The 16,939-nt window shown below is 59.1% G+C and overlaps 1 protein-coding gene across 1 annotated transcript in view; it reads right to left on the bottom strand.

Moving 5' to 3' along the window:
• Positions 1 to 513: 513 nt before the first annotated feature.
• LRP5 (LDL receptor related protein 5) overlaps positions 514 to 16,939 on the bottom strand; it is a 141,572-nt gene continuing 125,146 nt past the window's right edge. Inside the window, exons 16-23 of the mRNA XM_068166684.1 lie at positions 16,442 to 16,651; positions 12,598 to 12,723; positions 11,683 to 11,919; positions 8,894 to 9,004; positions 7,957 to 8,193; positions 5,602 to 5,741; positions 2,856 to 2,953; positions 514 to 973 (exon numbers count right to left, since the gene is read on the bottom strand). Of these exons, the coding sequence (XP_068022785.1) occupies positions 712 to 973; positions 2,856 to 2,953; positions 5,602 to 5,741; positions 7,957 to 8,193; positions 8,894 to 9,004; positions 11,683 to 11,919; positions 12,598 to 12,723; positions 16,442 to 16,651 (1,421 nt within the window). The 3' untranslated portion in view covers positions 514 to 711. The remainder of the gene's footprint in view (positions 974 to 2,855; positions 2,954 to 5,601; positions 5,742 to 7,956; positions 8,194 to 8,893; positions 9,005 to 11,682; positions 11,920 to 12,597; positions 12,724 to 16,441; positions 16,652 to 16,939) is intronic.

A 16,939-nucleotide genomic window follows, 5' to 3' on the forward strand; every position in this document is an offset into this window, starting at 1 on the left:
TGTGCTCTGCCAGGGCTGCCAGTGCTCTGCCAGGGCTGCTTGTGCTCTGCCAGGGCTGCCTGTGCTTTGCCAGGGCTGCCAGTGCTCTGCCAGGGCTGCCTGTGCTCTGCCAGGGCTGCCTGTGCTTTGCCAGGGCTGCCAGTGCTCTGCCAGGGCTGCCTGTGCTCTGCCAGGGCTGCCTGTGCTTTGCCAGGGCTGCCAGTGCTCTGCCAGGGCTGCCTGTGCTCTGCCAGGGCTGCCTGTGCTTTGCCAGGGCTGCCTGTGCTCTGCCAGGGCTGGGGGAGGGGCAGGACCTGGCCCTTCACTGCAACCTGCTGGCTCCTCTGGGAGCAAACCTGCAGCTTGTTCAGCCCCCTGCTCCCACAGCCTGCCTGGCTCTGCTCCCAGCCCCAGCCCCTGCCCCAGCCTGGGCGCGGGGCAGGGCGAGTGCAGAAGGCGATGGGGGCTCAGGCTGCCCTCCCCACGGGCTCACTTCATGCCAGCAGCCAGGCACACAGCAGGGAGAGTGCAAAGTAAGTTAAAAAAATCAATTTATAAATATTCTTCCTCTGTACAATTTCTCACAGCCCCAGCCCCCCCGCCCCCTCCCCCCCCTATTCACAGTTCCTTTATTTCAGAACTCCCCAATTCAGCTTCGAAACCATAAAATAGAGTCTTTAAAAATCTGTTCATATCTTCAGCTATTTACAGGGCAAGGTCCTTCAGTGGGGGTCAGGAGGAGTCTGTACAGGGCGAGGGGGGCGGGGGGTAGAGGTGGAAGTAGCTCCTCTCGGTGGCGGGGGAGGGCGGGCAGCTCTCCTCGGCGGACAGGTACTGGCTGCGCGGCGTGGGCGGCGGGGGGTAGGGGTCCGAGTCCGAGTTCAGATCCGTGTAGTATTTGTTGGCCTTCCACCTGCTGGGGGCGCAGTCGCTGTCACAGACGTCCGTGCTGCAGGGGGTGGTGGGGGGCGCGATCCCGCGGATCAGGTAGGGCCTGCAAAGCAAGCCCGGGAGCGGCAGCGTCAGCGCGGGGGGGGCGAGGGCTCCGGACCCCCAGGCCCCGGCCCGGCTCCGGCAGCCTCGGCACAGGGGCAGCCGCACGACGGGAAGGACCTAACCGTGCGGGGCTGGGACGGCAGCGCTGCCCCCAGCTGCTGAGCAGCGAGGAGAGGGGAGGCAGGGGAGGGGAGGGGAGGGGCAGGGGGGGAGGGGAGAGGGAGGGGCAGGGGGAGGGGCAGGGGGAGAGGTTCAGAGAGGTTCGGAGAGGAGAAATTAACCAGGTTAGAAAAGACTTTTGAGGACCTCCAGAGCTCCTCCAGCCCAAGCCCTGCCCCCAGCAGGGACATCCTCCCCTGGAGCAGGCTGCCCAGAGCCCTCTCCAGCCTCCCCTGGAACAGCTCCAGGGATGGAGCCTCAGCCACCTCCCTGGGCAGCCTGCTGCAGTGTTCCAGCAGCCTCCTGGGGCAGAACTTGTTCCTCACATCCAATCTCAGTCTGCTCTGCTCTGCTCTGAAGCCATTGCCCCTGGGCCTGTCCCTGCAGGCCTTTGGGCACAGTCTCTCTGCAGCCTTCTTGTAGCCCCTCCAGGTCCTGGCAGGCTGCTCTGAGGTCTCCCTGGAGCCTTCTCCAGGCTGCACAGCCCCAACTCTCCCAGCCTGCCCCTACAGAGGAGGTTCTCCAGCCCCCTGACCAACTTTGTAGCCTCCTCTGGACCCTCTCCATCAGCTCCAGGTCCTTCCTGTGTTGCGGGGCCCACAGCTGGCCCCAGCCCTGCAGCTGAGGTCTCCCCAGAGCAGAGCAGAGCAGAGGGGCAGGATCCTCTCTCCAGCTCTGGCCACACTGCCCTGGTGCAGCCCAGGCTGCCCTTGGCCTTCTGTGCTGCCAGTGCCCATTGCTGCCTCCTGGCCAGCTTCTCCCCCCAGCTTCACCCCCAAGGCCTTCTCTGCAGGGCTGCCCTCAGTCTCAAGAACCCCCAGCCTGGATTGATATTGAAGGTTGCCCTGACCCAGGTGCAGGACATTGCTCTTCTTGAACCTCATGAGCCAGCAGTGCCCAGGGGGGCAAGAAGGGCAGCAGCAGCCTGGCCTGGAGCAGCAATGCTGTGGGCAGCAGGAGCAGGGCAGGGATGGTGCCCCTGGGCTGGGCACTGGGGAGGCCACAGCTTGAGGGCTGGGTTCAGCTCTGGGCTCCTCACTCCCAGAAGGTCATTGAGGGCTGGACCAGGGCCAGAGAAGGGCAAGAGAGCTGGGGAAGGGTCTGGAGAGCAGGGCTGGGGAGGAGCAGCTGAGGGAGCTGGGGGTGTTCAGCCTGGAGCAGAGGAGGCTGAGGGAGACCTCATTGCTCTCTGCAGCTCCCTGAGAGGAGGCTGCAGGGAGCTGGGGGCTGGGCTCTGCTCCCCAGTCCCAGGGGACAGAAGGAGAGGAACTGGCCTGGAATTGTGCCAGGGGAGGCTTGGGTTGGAGAGGAGGAGAAATGTCTTTGGTGTCAGAGTGGTCAGGGCCTGGCAGAGGCTGCCCAGGGAGGTGGTGGAGTCCCCATGGCTGGAGGGGTTCCTGTGGCCATGGCTCCTGGGGCCAGGGTTTGTTGGGCACTGTGGTGTTGGGCTGCTGGTTGGACTGGGTGATCTCAGAGAGCTTTTCCCACCCAAACAATTCTCTGGCTCCTTACCTCACTAATCAGCAAGGCAGCACTGACAGGCACCAAACCCTCTGTGCCCAGAGGGTCACAAAGCCAATGGTCAACACCAGCCCTGAGCTCCCCTCCTTCAGATGGGCATTTTCTAATGAGGTAAAGTCTCCACACCAACATTTTGCTTCAGATCCCAAGCTAAAGGCCAGAGCAGTAGAGGTTTAGCACCACCTGCATCTGAGCTGTACCTGTAAGATCTTGTGGTGGAAGGAATGTTGGAGGAGTAGAAGATCTCTGCGTTGTACAGGGAGCGGTCAGTGGCTGGGGACGGAGGGGGGTTCAGGATCTGGAGGAGAAGCAGAGTGAGAGTTGGCTTAGGGACAGAACTCATTCCCTGTGCTTCACTCATCCTCACTGTAGTCTCTCCTGGATGCCTGGGTGGGTAGCTCATGATGAGACTTTGACCCCTGGCTTGGGTACACCACAGGCCTTCCAAGCTGGAACAGTGCAGGAACACAGCCACAGCGGTACCTGAGCTGCAGGGCTGGGCAGGGGTGGACATCAGCCCCAGTTCTGCTGACTCCTTGGCCAGGACTGATCCCATCCTCAGCAGATGCTAATGGCAAATTCTGTTCCAGCCCCTAAAGAGCAGTCCAGAGCAGGGCCAGGAGGCCAGGGAACCCCTCTTGGTTGGCACTCTGTGGCACATCACAACACAAAGAGACTGCACAACACAAAGAGCTTGACAGCTAAGAGCAGCCTGCCCTGGCCTGGGTGTGCACACACAGGACTTGGGGTAAGCTAGCACCAGGAAGAGGCTGCTTATGCTTCAGAGCCCTTTGGGAAGAGCCCCTGAGAGCCAGCAGGACACTGCCCCAAAGCCAAGGCAAGCTCTGCAGCCCTGCCTTGTGGAATGACAGCCTGGCTGTGCATGGAGGGGCTGGCCACTGATGCAAGCATCCTGTCCTGTGCCTCTGCTCTCCTCTCACAGCAATGCTGCAGTGGGCTTCACTGTCCAGCAAAATGACTCCTGGCCACTGAGCTGAGCTCAGCTCACTGACAGGGACAAGCCCTGCACCCACACTGCTGTGAGGGGAGAGGAGCCTCAACACTCCTTTTGAGAGTGTCTCCCCACACTCAGCCTCAGTAGGCCCCAAGAGCCCAAACTGCACACCACCCCCCCAAGAGAGGCCTCACTGCCCCCCAGCAGCAGAGCCCTCTAGGCCCAGGGGCATGGCAGCAGAGTAGCTTCTTGCAAAGGCTGCAGAAGGCCACAGGAAGGCTGCACCCCCCCCAAGCCAAAGGGACACAGCAGCTGCATGCTGCACACAGGGGGATGCGGGATTATGGGGTGGAACAACACAATGACAACCTCCTGTGCACCCCTCTGGGACTGCCCAGGCCCCTGGACCTCTCTGGTACACTGCTGAAATGCTGCTGAGAAATCAGCTCCACAGGCAGCAGCCTGACTGCCAGCCTGAGAGAACAGCAGAGCTCACTCCAGAGCTGGCCCCAGAGCTGCAGCTGTGGGCTCAGCAGAGTGGAGCAGAGGGGCAGAATCCCCTCCCTGGCCCTGCTGGCCACACTTCTGCTGCTGCAGCCCAGGCTCTGCTTGGCTCTCTGGGCTGCAAGTGCTCCCTGCTGGCTCCTGCTGAGCTTCTCCTCCCCCAGCACCCCCAAGGCCTTTTCTCCAGGGCTGCTCTGCAGCCAGTCCCTGCCCAGCCTATAGCAGTGCCTGGGATTGCCCTGCCCCAGCTGCAGGACCTTGCCCTTGGCCTTGTTGAAGCTCCTGAGGTTGTCCTGGGCCCAGCCCTGCAGCCTGCCCAGGTCCCTCTGGATGGATCCTTCCCTCCAGCTGTTGGCAGCACCACACAGCTTGGTGCTGAGGGAGCCTCAGTGCCACTGCCCAGGGCACCAACAAAGATGTTCAACAAGCCTGGTCCCAGCACTGATCCCTGAGGGACTCCACTTGTCCCTGGCCTCCACTTGGCCATGGCCCATTGCCAGCCACCCTTTGGCTGCAGCCCTCAAGCCAGTTCTGTGTCCACTGAATGCTCCTTCCCTGGAGCCCTCCTGCCCCAGCCTGGAGCCCAGGATGTGCTGTGGGGCAGTGGTGAAGGCTGTGCTCAGCTCCAGGGAAGCAGGGGGCAATGGAGGGGAGGGCATCTGAGGCCTGGGGGTTTGGCCTGGTTGGGGGAAGGGTTTGGAGGGTGATGGCCTAGTGAGGTTTTGAAGAAGCCCAGGCTGGAGCTGGGCTGAAGCTGCACATGGACTGCTGTGTGCTTTGTTCCTGCCCTAGTTGTGAGCAGTGCTCCCATTTCCATTCCCATCCCTCCAGTCCTGTGTCCAGCCTTTTTCTGCCTCCTCTGGGGAGGGGCAGAGAGCATCTGTCTGCTCCCTACAACAGCACTGCTCAGGAGGGACAAGCCCTGTTGGGTGACAAGGTGCTGGCCAGCAGCAGCCCCTGCAGCTCTCTGGACAGTTCCCATTCCTAACACTCATCTCTGAATTCATGGAACTCCTACCCAGAGGCCACAACTCTGTCACTTGCACCAGCTGAAAGCCAGAAGCTGAGCTAAGTTACAGCTGAGCAAGGCCAGGCCAAGGGAACCCTGCCCTCCCCCTGCACACTCTGGCTTCCTGGGCCAGCAGTGGACACCTGCTTTAGGCAGCCAGACAGACTTTGTGCTTGCACTCCAGTCCTGTCCTGTCTTGTCTCTGCTCCACAGGGGCCACTGCCACCAGAGCTTACCAGGGACAAAGGAGGTGGCACCTCCAAGGGGGTCAAGGCAGAAGCAGCCCAGGAACAGCCCAGCTCATCAGAACACTTCAGGTACCACACAGCATTGTGTAAAAGTGAGGGCCCACAGCAAAGCCCCTGCAGGAAGCTCAGCAGGCCTGTGTGACACCCAAGGACACACTGCTGTGAGCATCCTGATTGGTAGCAGGCATTTGTATCTTCCTGTCCTTCCCAGGTGTGCTGTCAAGACGTACCTGAGGGTAGAAAGTGGCTTTAGTGCTGGAGGAGCTACTCGAGGAGGCTCCAGTAACATGGTTTCTGTCATACAAGGGGGCACCACTGCTTCCTCCCATGAGACTCATGGAGCTGATCATGGACTTCCCACAGGAGATGCCTGCAGTGAGACAGAGAAGGGACCAAGGTTAGGAGAAGCACAATCAGCTCTACCCATGCAACCCAGAGAGCAACTGCCCAGGCTGGCACAGCTGCTGCCCTGTGTGCTCTGTCACACTGCAGCACAGCAGGGCACACCCTGCTCTGTGAACAGCTCTCTGCAGCACTCAGCTCCTCACAGCCTGCTCACACTCTGCTGAGCATGGAGTCTCCAGAACACCCAACCCAAGCCTTTCACTCCAGCTGGTAACCAATCACACTCAGGGCAGCTCAGGTGTTTGCAACAGCAAAGCATTACACAGTGCCAAGCAAAACAAGCCACAGACCTCCACAGTCCTCATCTCCATGCAAAGAAATTCACCTGCAAGTACAGGAGGAGCAGCTGAGGGAGCTGGGGGTGTTCAGCCTGGAGCAGAGGAGGCTGAGGGAGAGCTCATTGCTCTCTGCAGCTCCCTGAGAGGAGGCTGCAGGGAGCTGGGGGCTGGGCTCTGCTCCCCAGTCCCAGGGGATGGAAGGAGAGGAACTGGCCTGGAATTGTGCCAGGGGAGGCTTGGGTTGGAGAGGAGGCAAAATGTCTTTGGTGTCAGAGTGGTCAGGGCCTGGCAGAGGCTGCCCAGGGAGGTGGTGGAGTCCCCATGGCTGGAGGGGTTCCTGTGGCCATGGCTCCTGGGGCCAGGGTTTGGTGGCCATGGTGGGGCTGGGCTGGTGTTGGACTGGATGAGCTCAGAGGCCTTTTCCAAGCCAAAGAATTCTGTGTTTCCACATGGACAGCAGCCAACATTAACTACTGGCACTGAAAGAAACATTTTGAATATAAAGCATTGCTTAAACTGCAAATCATCAGAGGCAGAAGGAAGGAAGCTGCAGTGACAGGAAAACCTTCTCCAGCCTGTTCCCCTCCACCATTCACCCAACTCAGACGCCACCTCTGCAGCTTCTCCCTGGCAGGCTGTGGTGCTGGTGGAAGAGTTTAGCTTCAGAAGCTTGCAGGAACCTTTCAGATGCAGGAAATGTTTATTAGAGGCACAGTGACCAGCACCAGAACAAGAGGACACAGTCTCAAGCTGTGCCAGGGCAGGTTTAGGCTGGAGGTCAGAGAAGTTCTATACAGAGAGAGAGATTTGCCATTGGGATGTGCTGCCCAGGGAGGTGGTGGAGTCCCCATCCCTGAAGGTGTTTAGGAAGAGCCTGGCTGAGGCCCTTGGTGCCATGGTTTAATTGATCAGATGGTGTTGGGTGATAGGTTGGACTAGATGATCTCGAAGGTCTCTTCCAACCTGGTCTGGCCTGGCCCATTCCATTCCATTCCATTCCATCCCATTCCATTCCATTCCATTCCACTCCATTCCATTCCATTCCACTCCATTCCACTCCATTCCATTCCATTCCATTCCATTCCATTCCATTCCATTCCATTCCATTCCATTCCAGTTGTGGTCACCATTCCTGACAGCTCTGTTGGAAGTCAGCCATCTGACACGTGCAGAAGACACCTACAGAGGTATGACCCCCTCTGCTCAGAGCTGTCCTCTGACAGGACAAGAGGCAATGGACACAAACTGGAATCCAGGAGGTTCCACCTCAGCATGAGGTGTGAGGCTGCTGAGCCCTGGGGCAGGCTGCCCAGAGAGGTTGTGGAGTCTCCTTCTGTGGAGACTTTTCAAACCCACCTGGATGTGTTCTGTGTGCCCTGCCCTGGAGGTCCCTTCCAACCTCTACCACTCTCTGATTCTATGACTTTAACCATCCTGAACAGGCGACAAAAACCTGTGGAGACCCTTGATGGACAGCACAGACACAGGGACATCTGAGCACAAGCCAGAAGGAAGAACTGGAGGGAGCTCTCAGCAGGAGGCTAAGGGTTGCCTGGCAGAGGCACTGCAGTGCTGCAGAGGGTCCCTGCTCTGCTGGGTGCTCTGCAGGCCCTGTGCATCCCCAGCTCTGTCACCCCCACCACGAGCTGCTGTTCAGAGGGGATGTTTTCACTGCTGAATCTCTATCCAAATGAGAGACACCTCTGCAGGTACAGCCTAGCAGCTGAGGAGATGCCTCCTGGAATGCCTCAGGTCTTGCTTGTCTGATCCAAAAGGCAGATTTACACCAACCCCCTTGAGCACAGCAGTACCACTGCAGGCTGCCCCCCAGCACTCTCAGCCACGCTGCCAGGGAGCCACTGCTCTGGCACCGAGGAGCTGCAAGCCCCTTCCCATCCTTACCAGTGAAAGTGCCATGCTGGGAGCTCCCTGGAGCAATAAAGTTGAGGGGGACATGTGGGGTGCCGCTGACATAGTCGTGCGGGAAGGGGCTGTTGGGGCCGGCGTAGCGCTGGCACACCACGCGCTGGCACACGAAGTACATCCCCCCCATGACAAACAGCGAGAGGATGATGCCAATCACAGGACCAATGGCACTGCTGTGGGGCTGGGACACATCTGAGGCTGGCTTGGTCTTCTCTGGAAGGAGAGCAGGAAAACAAAGGAGGTGGTTAAGAGGGGGCAGTGTGTGGGGAGGTCCTGCATCTGTGGCAGATCTCAGCCCTTCACACAGGGCTCTGCAAGGACCTGCTGCAAACTCAGCACCTCCAGCTCCACAGCTTCTGATTCCAGGCTCTGGGCCTCCCCTGCCCTCCAGCCACACCAGGCAGTGGCGGCAAGGAACATTCCTCTCCTAGCAATTCACCTCTAACAGCACCACTTGAGACAAACTCTTATGAGGAGCAGCTGAGGGAGCTGGGGGTGTTCAGCCTGGAGCAGAGGAGGCTGAGGGAGACCTCATTGCTCTCTGCAGCTCCCTGAGAGGAGGCTGCAGGGAGCTGGGGGCTGGGCTCTGCTCCCCAGTCCCAGGGGACAGAAGGAGAGGAACTGGCCTGGAATTGTGCCAGGGGAGGCTTGGGCTGGAGAGGAGGCAAAATGTCTTTGGTGTCAGAGTGGTCAGGGCCTGGCAGAGGCTGCCCAGGGAGGTGGTGGAGTCCCCATGGCTGGAGGGGTTCCTGTGGCCATGGCTCCTGGGGGCAGGGTCTGGTGGCCAGGGTGGGGCTGGGTTGATGTTGGACTGGGTGAGCCTGGGGCCTTTTGCAACCCAGCCAGCTGTGTGATGCAGTGAAAGCAGCTGGCTGTGCAGGGCTGTGTCAGGGGGCAGCAGGGGACAGCTCACCACAGAGCAGCTCGTCGGAGCCGTCGATGCAGTCGGGGAAGGAGTCGCACTGCTGCTTCAGGAGGACGCACTGCCCGCTGGCGCAGCGGAACTGGCTGGGCAGGCAGATGGCTGCAGAGAGACAGACACAGGTGGCTGAGCTGCACCCTCAGAAACCCACAGCACCTGACACCCGAAGCCACAGAGCGTTCTGTGTCCTGGGCAGGGAGGCAGCAGATCAGAGATTCATAGAGCAGCCTGGGTTGGAAGGGACCTTGAAGATCATCCAGCTCCAGGCCCCTGCCATGGGACAGCTCCCACCAGCTCCAGGCCTCATCCAGCCTGGCCTTCCATCGCCCCCTCTGGCCCCTTACACCTGCTTAGGTAGGCCCCAGCACAGCTGCTTTGCTGCTGTGTGCACACTTCTCTGACTCTTCCTTCTTGCTGCTCCCCATCCTACTCAGCAGGGCTACAATGAAACCCTGGTCCTTTGCCAGCAGAGCCCTGCTGGAGCAAAGCTGGGCTCAGAGCAGCAAGGATCTCTCACAAGAACTAGCAGACTCTTGCTGATGTCCTGGCAGGTGAACCACGCTGACTGCTGCAGCCCTGTGTGACATCAGCTTGCCACACCACCACCACACTTCTCATCTCTGCTTCAGCAAGGCCCTGACCATGAACTCTGAATCTGTCAGCTCCAAGCACAGCAAATGGTCACTTACAAGGGCCAGGCCTCAGCAGTCCTGCAGGGCTCTGCAAAGTGAGGAAAGGCTCTTTTCTTCCAGAGCAGCCCCATGCTCCTGTTTTGCATTCCTGCTCTGGTGGCTCTGTGAAGAGGGCCTCCTGAAGAGCCATGCTTGCTGTGCCTCAGTTGGCAGAGCAGCTCTCATCTTCAGAGAGCTAAATTATCACTGCAGGAAAACCTGATCTGGAGTCTCCAAACCCATCAGCTCCTGATTTGGCCTGCTCTGCCCCCAGGAAGTTTGATGTAGCTCCAGAGTGTCCTACAGCATGTGCAAAGCACTCACGTGGTGACAGAAGGTTCTGGAAGCATCTGGAGCTCCCATCACACCACCTAGGGCCTTGCCCCATTCCCTGTAGCCCATGACTGCTGCCCTGGATGGGCTCCTGACACTTTGCAGGGCAGGAAGGAGCTTGGTGTGGGCTCACAGCTGGCTGCTCCAGCTCTGCCTGGACACCAGCCATGGCAGCTGCCAGTTTTCCCATCAGTTTTCCCACGTCCCCATGCTCCTGCCCCTGCTTCTCTCTGGGACTCAGGTCCTAAGCACACAGAGCAGCTGAAGTAGCAAAAGCTCCTTAGACCCCCCCCAGGACTGCCAGCATCAGCTTGCTGGGGGGGACCTCCCACACCAGCCACCTCAGCCTCCTGCTGTCAGCCAGCCCAGCAGCAGCCCTGCCCAGTGCTGGCCCTGCCCAGTGCTGGCCCTGCCCAGCTCACTCCCTGCTCACTGAGACTTTCTGCAGCTCAGGGCAGCTTGGCACAGCCAGGGGCTGCTCCTAGCAGGCAGAAGCTGCTGGGGACAGTTCCTGCCAAGGGATTGCAGCCCATGGAGGACACCTTCAGGAGCAAGCTGAGGGATCCCCAGGGCCTCTTCTTCCCTGGGCAGTGTCCCAGCAGGACTCTGTCCCTTCTGCCTTCCAGCCTGGTCCCTGTGTTCCTCAATCCAGTTCCTGCATCCAGCTCCCACCTGCTGCTGAGTCCAGTCTGGGACTTGCCCAGTGCCTGCCCCCAGCAGCAGTGGTGCCAACGGTGCCCTCACTGCCACCAGGGCTTGGGGCCCAGGCTGGTTTGTGTCTCTCTGTCTCTATTTCATTGGGTTGTTCTCATTCCCACCCCAGCTGGGTCAGTCTTTTCCTAGCCCACCAGGCTCTCTCCCTACCTCCCTTTGGGAAGCAGAGGGGTTCCTAGAGAGCCTCTGGCACTCAGCTGCTGGCCAGCCCAGCCCTGAGCCTTGGCAGAGCCACAGGATGAAGTCCTTCTCCCTCTGGCACCTTCAGTGACCAGTGCAAGGTGAGGTGGACACCAGGGAACAGTGTGAGTGCAGACTGATTCTGCAGGAAGAAAGCAGTGGTAAGCCCTGCTGGCTTCTTTCCTGTGTTCATCCTGAACAAGGATTAAAGATCACAGAATCACAGCCTCACACAGGGCCAGCTCAGAAGGGACCCCAGGGCCCATCCCCAACCTCTCTGGGTGGTGGAGCAGCTGCAAGGAGCTGGCCCAGCCCCCTGCCAGGCTGAGCCTCCACACTGCCCAGTGCAGGGCATCCACTGCTGCCCTGGGGAGATGATTCCAGTGCCCAGCTGTGCTCATGGGGAACATTTCCTCTGCAGCCCAAGGGGAATGTGCCCAGCAGGGACTTGTCCCCAGCAGCCCTTGGCTGCCCCAGGGGACTCTGTCCCAAGGCAGTCTCCATCCTCCTGGAGCCACCCTTGGTGTCCTGCTCCATGCTGCTAAGGTCTGCCTTGACCTTCTGCTCTGGGAAGGTGATGGGAGCAGAGGAGGTGCCCAGCCAGCTGCTCCAGTGAAGAGCAATGCACTGGCCCAGGTGTGGTACCCTCCCCAGCCTACCCCAAATCCATTGCTACATGGTCAGCAACTTCTGTAGCTGCAGAGGAGCTTCATGTGAGCAAGGAAGGGGGAGAGCAAGGCAGGACCAGGAGGGGCTTAGCTGAGTCCAGTCTGCCGGTTGCACTCAGGGAACACCTCTGCGACGCCGTGAGCCTGCTGGCTTAGGGCTGCTCCCCCCCGCGAAGCGAAGGGCCGGCCCCAGCAGGGCAGGAGCGGCGCTCACCGTGGCAGTCGGCCTCGTCGGACTTGTCCTGGCAGTCGATGTCTCCGTTGCAGCGCAGGTGAGCCTCGATGCACTGCCCCCTGCCGCACTGGAACTGCGCCGCCGAGCACAGCGGGCAGCCCTGCTCGTCGCTCTGGTCGTCGCACTCGGGGAAGCCGTCGCAGCGCCACGCCATGGGGATGCAGTCGATCTCTCCCGTGGCACAGGTGAACTGGTCTGGGGAGCAGGTGGGAGGCTCTGCAGGAGGAGCAAACACAGCCACCTCAGGCTCGCTTTCACCTCTGCATTTCGCCCCTGAGGGTCAAACCCTTGCTGCAAACTGAGGCTCCCCTGGGCTGTCGAGAGCAGCTCTGCCGTGCCCGAGGCCAGGCTGTGCCCAGCAGGCAGCCAGGGCCCCAGCTGCACCAGGGGAGCTGTCACCAGCAGCACAGGGAGGGGATTCTGCCCCTCTGCTCTGCTCAGCCCCCACCTGCAGCACTGCCTCCAGCTCTGGGGCCCCCAGCACAAGCAGGACCTGGAGCTGCTGGAGAGGCTCCAGAGGAGGCCACCAAGGTGAGCAGAGGCTGCAGAACCTCCCCTGTGGGGCCAGGCTGGGAGAGCTGGGGCTGTGCAGCCTGGAGAAGAGAAGGCTGCAGGGAGACCTCAGAGCAGCCTTGCAGTGCCTGAAGGGCTCCAGGAGAGCTGGGGAGGGACTCTGGACAAGGGCTGGGAGTGCCAGGCTGAGGAACAATGGCTTTGAGCTGGGAGAGAGGAGACTGAGAGTGGAGAGGAGAAAGAAATGGTTGAGAGTGAGGCTGGGGAGACTCTGGCACAGGCTGCCCAGGGAGGCTGTGGCTGCCTCCTGCCTGGAGGGGTTCAGGGCCAGGCTGGATGAGGCCCTGGGCAGTGCTCACAGTGCTGCTGAACAGAACTCACCTCCACAGGTCAGGAGATTCTGCAGGAGCACCAGGTGCTCAGGGCAGGAGCACCTTGGGGTCCCATCCCCTTTGGCAATGCAGATGTGTGAGCAGCCACCATTGTCACGGGAGCAGGGGTGCACAGCTGGAGGAACAGAGAGGAGTTACTGGCACAGCAGAAAAGACAACTGCCTCTGGCTGGGGCAGTCACAAAGCCACTCACAAGCTGGCTGAGCAGCCAAGATGTCCTGCAGAGCAGTAGGGCTCCTGAAGCAGGAGGCCTCAGTTTAGTGCTCCAGAGCTGGTTTGCTGCTTCCTACCTCTCCCAGCCCCCATGACATGGAGACCTTACAGGACTCCTACAGTGAGTGTGGGAGCTCATGTGAAGGGAATGAGGAGGCAGATGTGAGAAGGTGGCACTTGGAGTGCTCCTGGACAGCACACCTGCGTTTCCAGGGCAGAGGGGCATCCAGAATCAACATCTGTCACTGCAGAATGGCAGCCCCCAACCCCTCAGGAATCCTCCTTTCATCCTGAAGAGCTCTCAGGGTCCAGCCACTCCACTTCCCTGCTACTTCCAAAGCTGCATGGCAGCACACATCCATTTGCATCAGACAGGAAGCTCCAGAGTTGTGTTCCCCAATTTGTTGGCCAGAAGTGCAGGGTCCCTGAAAGCCCTACATGAACATGGGGTGGGTAAGAAGCACAGAGCTGCAAGGTCTCTGTCTGAAGACCCCAGGCCAACAGTCAGAAGAGAAGAGTGTGCTGCCTGCTGAGCACCTGCTGAAGTGATCTGTGGGGTTCCAGCCCCTGTGATCTGTGCTGCTGGAAACAGGGGCTCCTCAGGAGGGCCAAGAACTTCCACAGCCACCACAAGGACTGTGACAGAGCTGTGCCCACCTGCCCAGGCTGCTCTGATGCCTGCTCTCACCTGGAACAAATTCACCCACCCATGGACAGCATCATGTCCTTGCATGGCAGCCTGGGCTGCACACAGGAGCCTGGCCAGCAGGACTAGGGAGGGTCTCCCACCCCTCTGCTCTGCCCTGGTGAGACCACACCTGGGATTCTGTACCCAGTTCTGGGCTCCCCAGTTCAGGAGGGACAGGGACCTGCTGGAGGGGAGGCAATGGGGATGCTGCAGGGCCTTGTGACTGTTTGAGGCTACGCCTTTAAGACAGGGACACCATGGCCGAGTGTTTCATAAACAAAGGACAGGTCTAAAGGGATTTCATTGGTGGGTTGCTAGAAAGCAACTTTAAGCTCTGAGTCCAGCAGAGACTTCAGGCAGTCTTGCACTTTTCCCTCCTCCTTTTGCAGCTTGTGGCTTCTAGGCTCTCTGCCAGACTGGCCTTGGACTGACAAGCCTGAGGCCTGCAAAACCTACTAACAGTTTGCTCTAATTTATAACTGCTTTTAATTAACAACTGCTCCTTTCCTCTCTTTCTAACCCTCTCTGGGGAAAAAGGGGAGAGAAGGGGGTACAGGGGGGGAGCCCTCCTCCTAACTGGGGGAGGGGAATCTCATTCCTGTGTTACTGTGTTGTATATTTCTGTGTATGTATTGTAAATACTGTACAGTGTGTGTATATATATCTATCTATCCTGCACTCCTTAATACTGCTTGTAAATGCAGCATCCCTTTTTGCTCCTCTGGCTGTGGTTAGCTGTGGTCATTTCTTTCCTTCACTTGGTGGAGGGGAGAAGGCTGAGGACCTGCCCACAACCGGCCTGCAGCAGCTGTGTGAGGAGGTGTGAGCACCGGAGGCGGTGCCTTTAACAAAGGGACACCATGGCAGAATGTTTCATAAACAAGGCAGGTCTAAACGAGTTTCATTGGTGGAGAAGCAGAAGCTCTGCCTTAGGGTTTGATTCCCAGTGGGACTTGTCTCAGGTCAGTCTGGCACTTTCTCCTTCTGCAGCTCGCAGCTCCTGGGCTGTCGGCCAGGCTGACCTTGGAAAAAGACAAGGCCTCTGCTAAGACATTTGCTCTAACCATACTTCTGCTTTTAATTGACAAATTATTCCTTTTTCTCTCTTTCTAACCCTCTTTGGGGAAAAAGGGGAGAGAAGGGGGTACAGGGGGAAGGGAATCTCATTCTGTGTTACTGTGTTGTGTGTTTCTGTGTATACATTGTAAATATTGTAAATCCTGTCTATGAACCTGCATCCCCTGAACTGCTTTGTAAACACAGCACACAATCCCTTTGCTAATCTGGCTGTGGGGTTTTTTCCTTTCAGTTTTCTTCCCTTCACTTTACAGGGCAGGGAGAAGGCCTAACCTTCCCCTCCAAACCCTCGACAGGAGGGAAGGCTGAGAGCCCTGGGGCTGAGAGCCTGCAGAGGAGAAGGCTGAAGGGAGATCTCATTCATGGCTGTAATAAAGATCTGCAGGGTGGGGGGCAGGAAGGGGCCAGGCTCTGCTCAGTGGTGCCCAGGGACAGGGCAAGAGGCAAACTGGAGCCCAGGAGGTTCCACCTCAGCATGAGGATGAACTTCTTTGGTGTGAGGCTGCTGGAGCCTGGAGCAGGCTGCCCAGAGAGGTGGTGGAGTCTCCTGGTGTGGAGATTCCAGCCCCACCTGGATGTGTTCTGTGTGCCCTGCCCTGGGTGCCCTGCTGGAGCAGGGGGGTTGGGCTGGGTGAGCTCTGGAGGTCCCTTCCCTTCATGATGCCATGATTAACCCAACACAGTGCTGGAGACACTCCTGAGGAAGGGGCTGCTACCAGGAAAATACAGCCAGGTGTACTCCACAGACCCACAGAACCTTGGGGGTAGAAGGGACCTCTGGAGATCCTCCAGTCCAGCCCTCTGCCAGAGCAGGGTCACTTGTCTGGACAGCAGTGCCCCTGGGCTGTTAAAATCTCTTTTGTAGCAGTGCTGAGAAAACTTCTTTCTGCATCATTAACCGAGGAGAAATGGCACAGAGGAAGAGAGACACTGTGGAAGGAGAAAGGCCACCTGGGTGAGGACCTGACTCAGCATCTGCTCCAGCTTCAGCCACAGCCCTGCACAGGCTGGGCTGGAAACACTGCCAGCTGCCAGAAGCTCTGCTGCATGGCACAGAGGTGCTGCCAGGTGGGAGCCTTCCTTCTGGAATGCAAAGCACCCCACACAAACGTGCCCTCAGCCCAGACAACAGGCAGCAGTCCTTCCACAGGTCACTCAGCAGCCTCCCTGCTTCCCACAGCCGGGTTGTGCTGTGGTGTTCTGTTTCACAGCGCTGTGGAGCAGGGCAAGGGGGAGGCTGTCACCTGGACAAGTGACTGCTTTAGGACTGCAGGAGCTTGGTGGGAGGTGGTGGAGTCACCATCCCTGAAGGTGTTCAAGAAACCTGCAGACATGGTTGAGTAGCCATGCTGGTCTTAGGTTGATGGTTGGACTTGGGCTTCAAGGCCTTGTCCAGTCAAAACACTTCTGGCTCCCTAACTCCAGACAGGGAAGGTCCTGCCTGTGTGACCCCTTCCAGCAGGGAGCTCCACCTCTGACAGGAGCTTCCTGCCTGCGCCCCCTCACGGAAGGCTGTGACATCATCTGAGCCAAAGCAGAGGAGACAAGGCAGCACAAGGCTCTTCCTTCCTGTTCAAGGCTTTCCCAGGTCCTATGACTGGTGTTACTGAGAGCCCAGTGAGCTCAGCACCAGGTGAGCCTGTACAGAGTGACTGAGCACCCTGAGATCACACACTCTGGACAGCAATGAGGACCTTATTTCTCCTCCTCTTCTACAACAGCAAGCAGCCCCTTTGAAAGGACTCTGTGGCTTACTAAAGGCCTCCTGAGCAGCACTATTGCAGTACCGAGCTGGGTGAGGCCTTGCAGAGACAGTGAGCAAGGGTGAGAGCCCTCAGCCAGGGAAGGGACTCACAGAACTCCTCCATGTCGAGCTCCTCCACAGCATGAATGCCAGTCAGGTGAGCGATGCGGCCCTGGATCCTGGTCCTCTTGTAGCCATTGACCTTCTCCACCCTCTCAATCATCTGCTGCTGACGGTCAATCCAGTACAGGTGGTTGCCCAGCACCGTCAGCCCCATGGGCTGCAGGATGTTGGAGTCCTCCAGGGTCACGCGGTTAGCACCTGGGGCAGCACGGGAGAGCAGCTCACGCCGGCTGCCTGCAGCTCACACTCACACCGGCTGCCTGCAGCTCACACTCACACCAGCAGGCTGCAGCTCACACTCACACCGGCTGCCTGCAGCTCACACTCACGCCGGCTGCCTGCAGCTCACACTCACACCGGCTGCAGCTCACACTCACACCGGCTACCTGCAGCTCACACTCACACCGGCTGGCTGCAGCTCACACTCACACCGGCTGCAGCTCACACTCACACCAGCTGGCTGCAGCTCACACTCACACCGGCTGC

This window comes from Melanerpes formicivorus, unplaced genomic scaffold (genome assembly GCF_026170545.1).
Source record: "Melanerpes formicivorus ecotype bairdi unplaced genomic scaffold, bMelFor1.0.p_v2 SCAF_103, whole genome shotgun sequence".
Classification (NCBI taxonomy): Eukaryota; Metazoa; Chordata; class Aves; order Piciformes; family Picidae; genus Melanerpes; species Melanerpes formicivorus.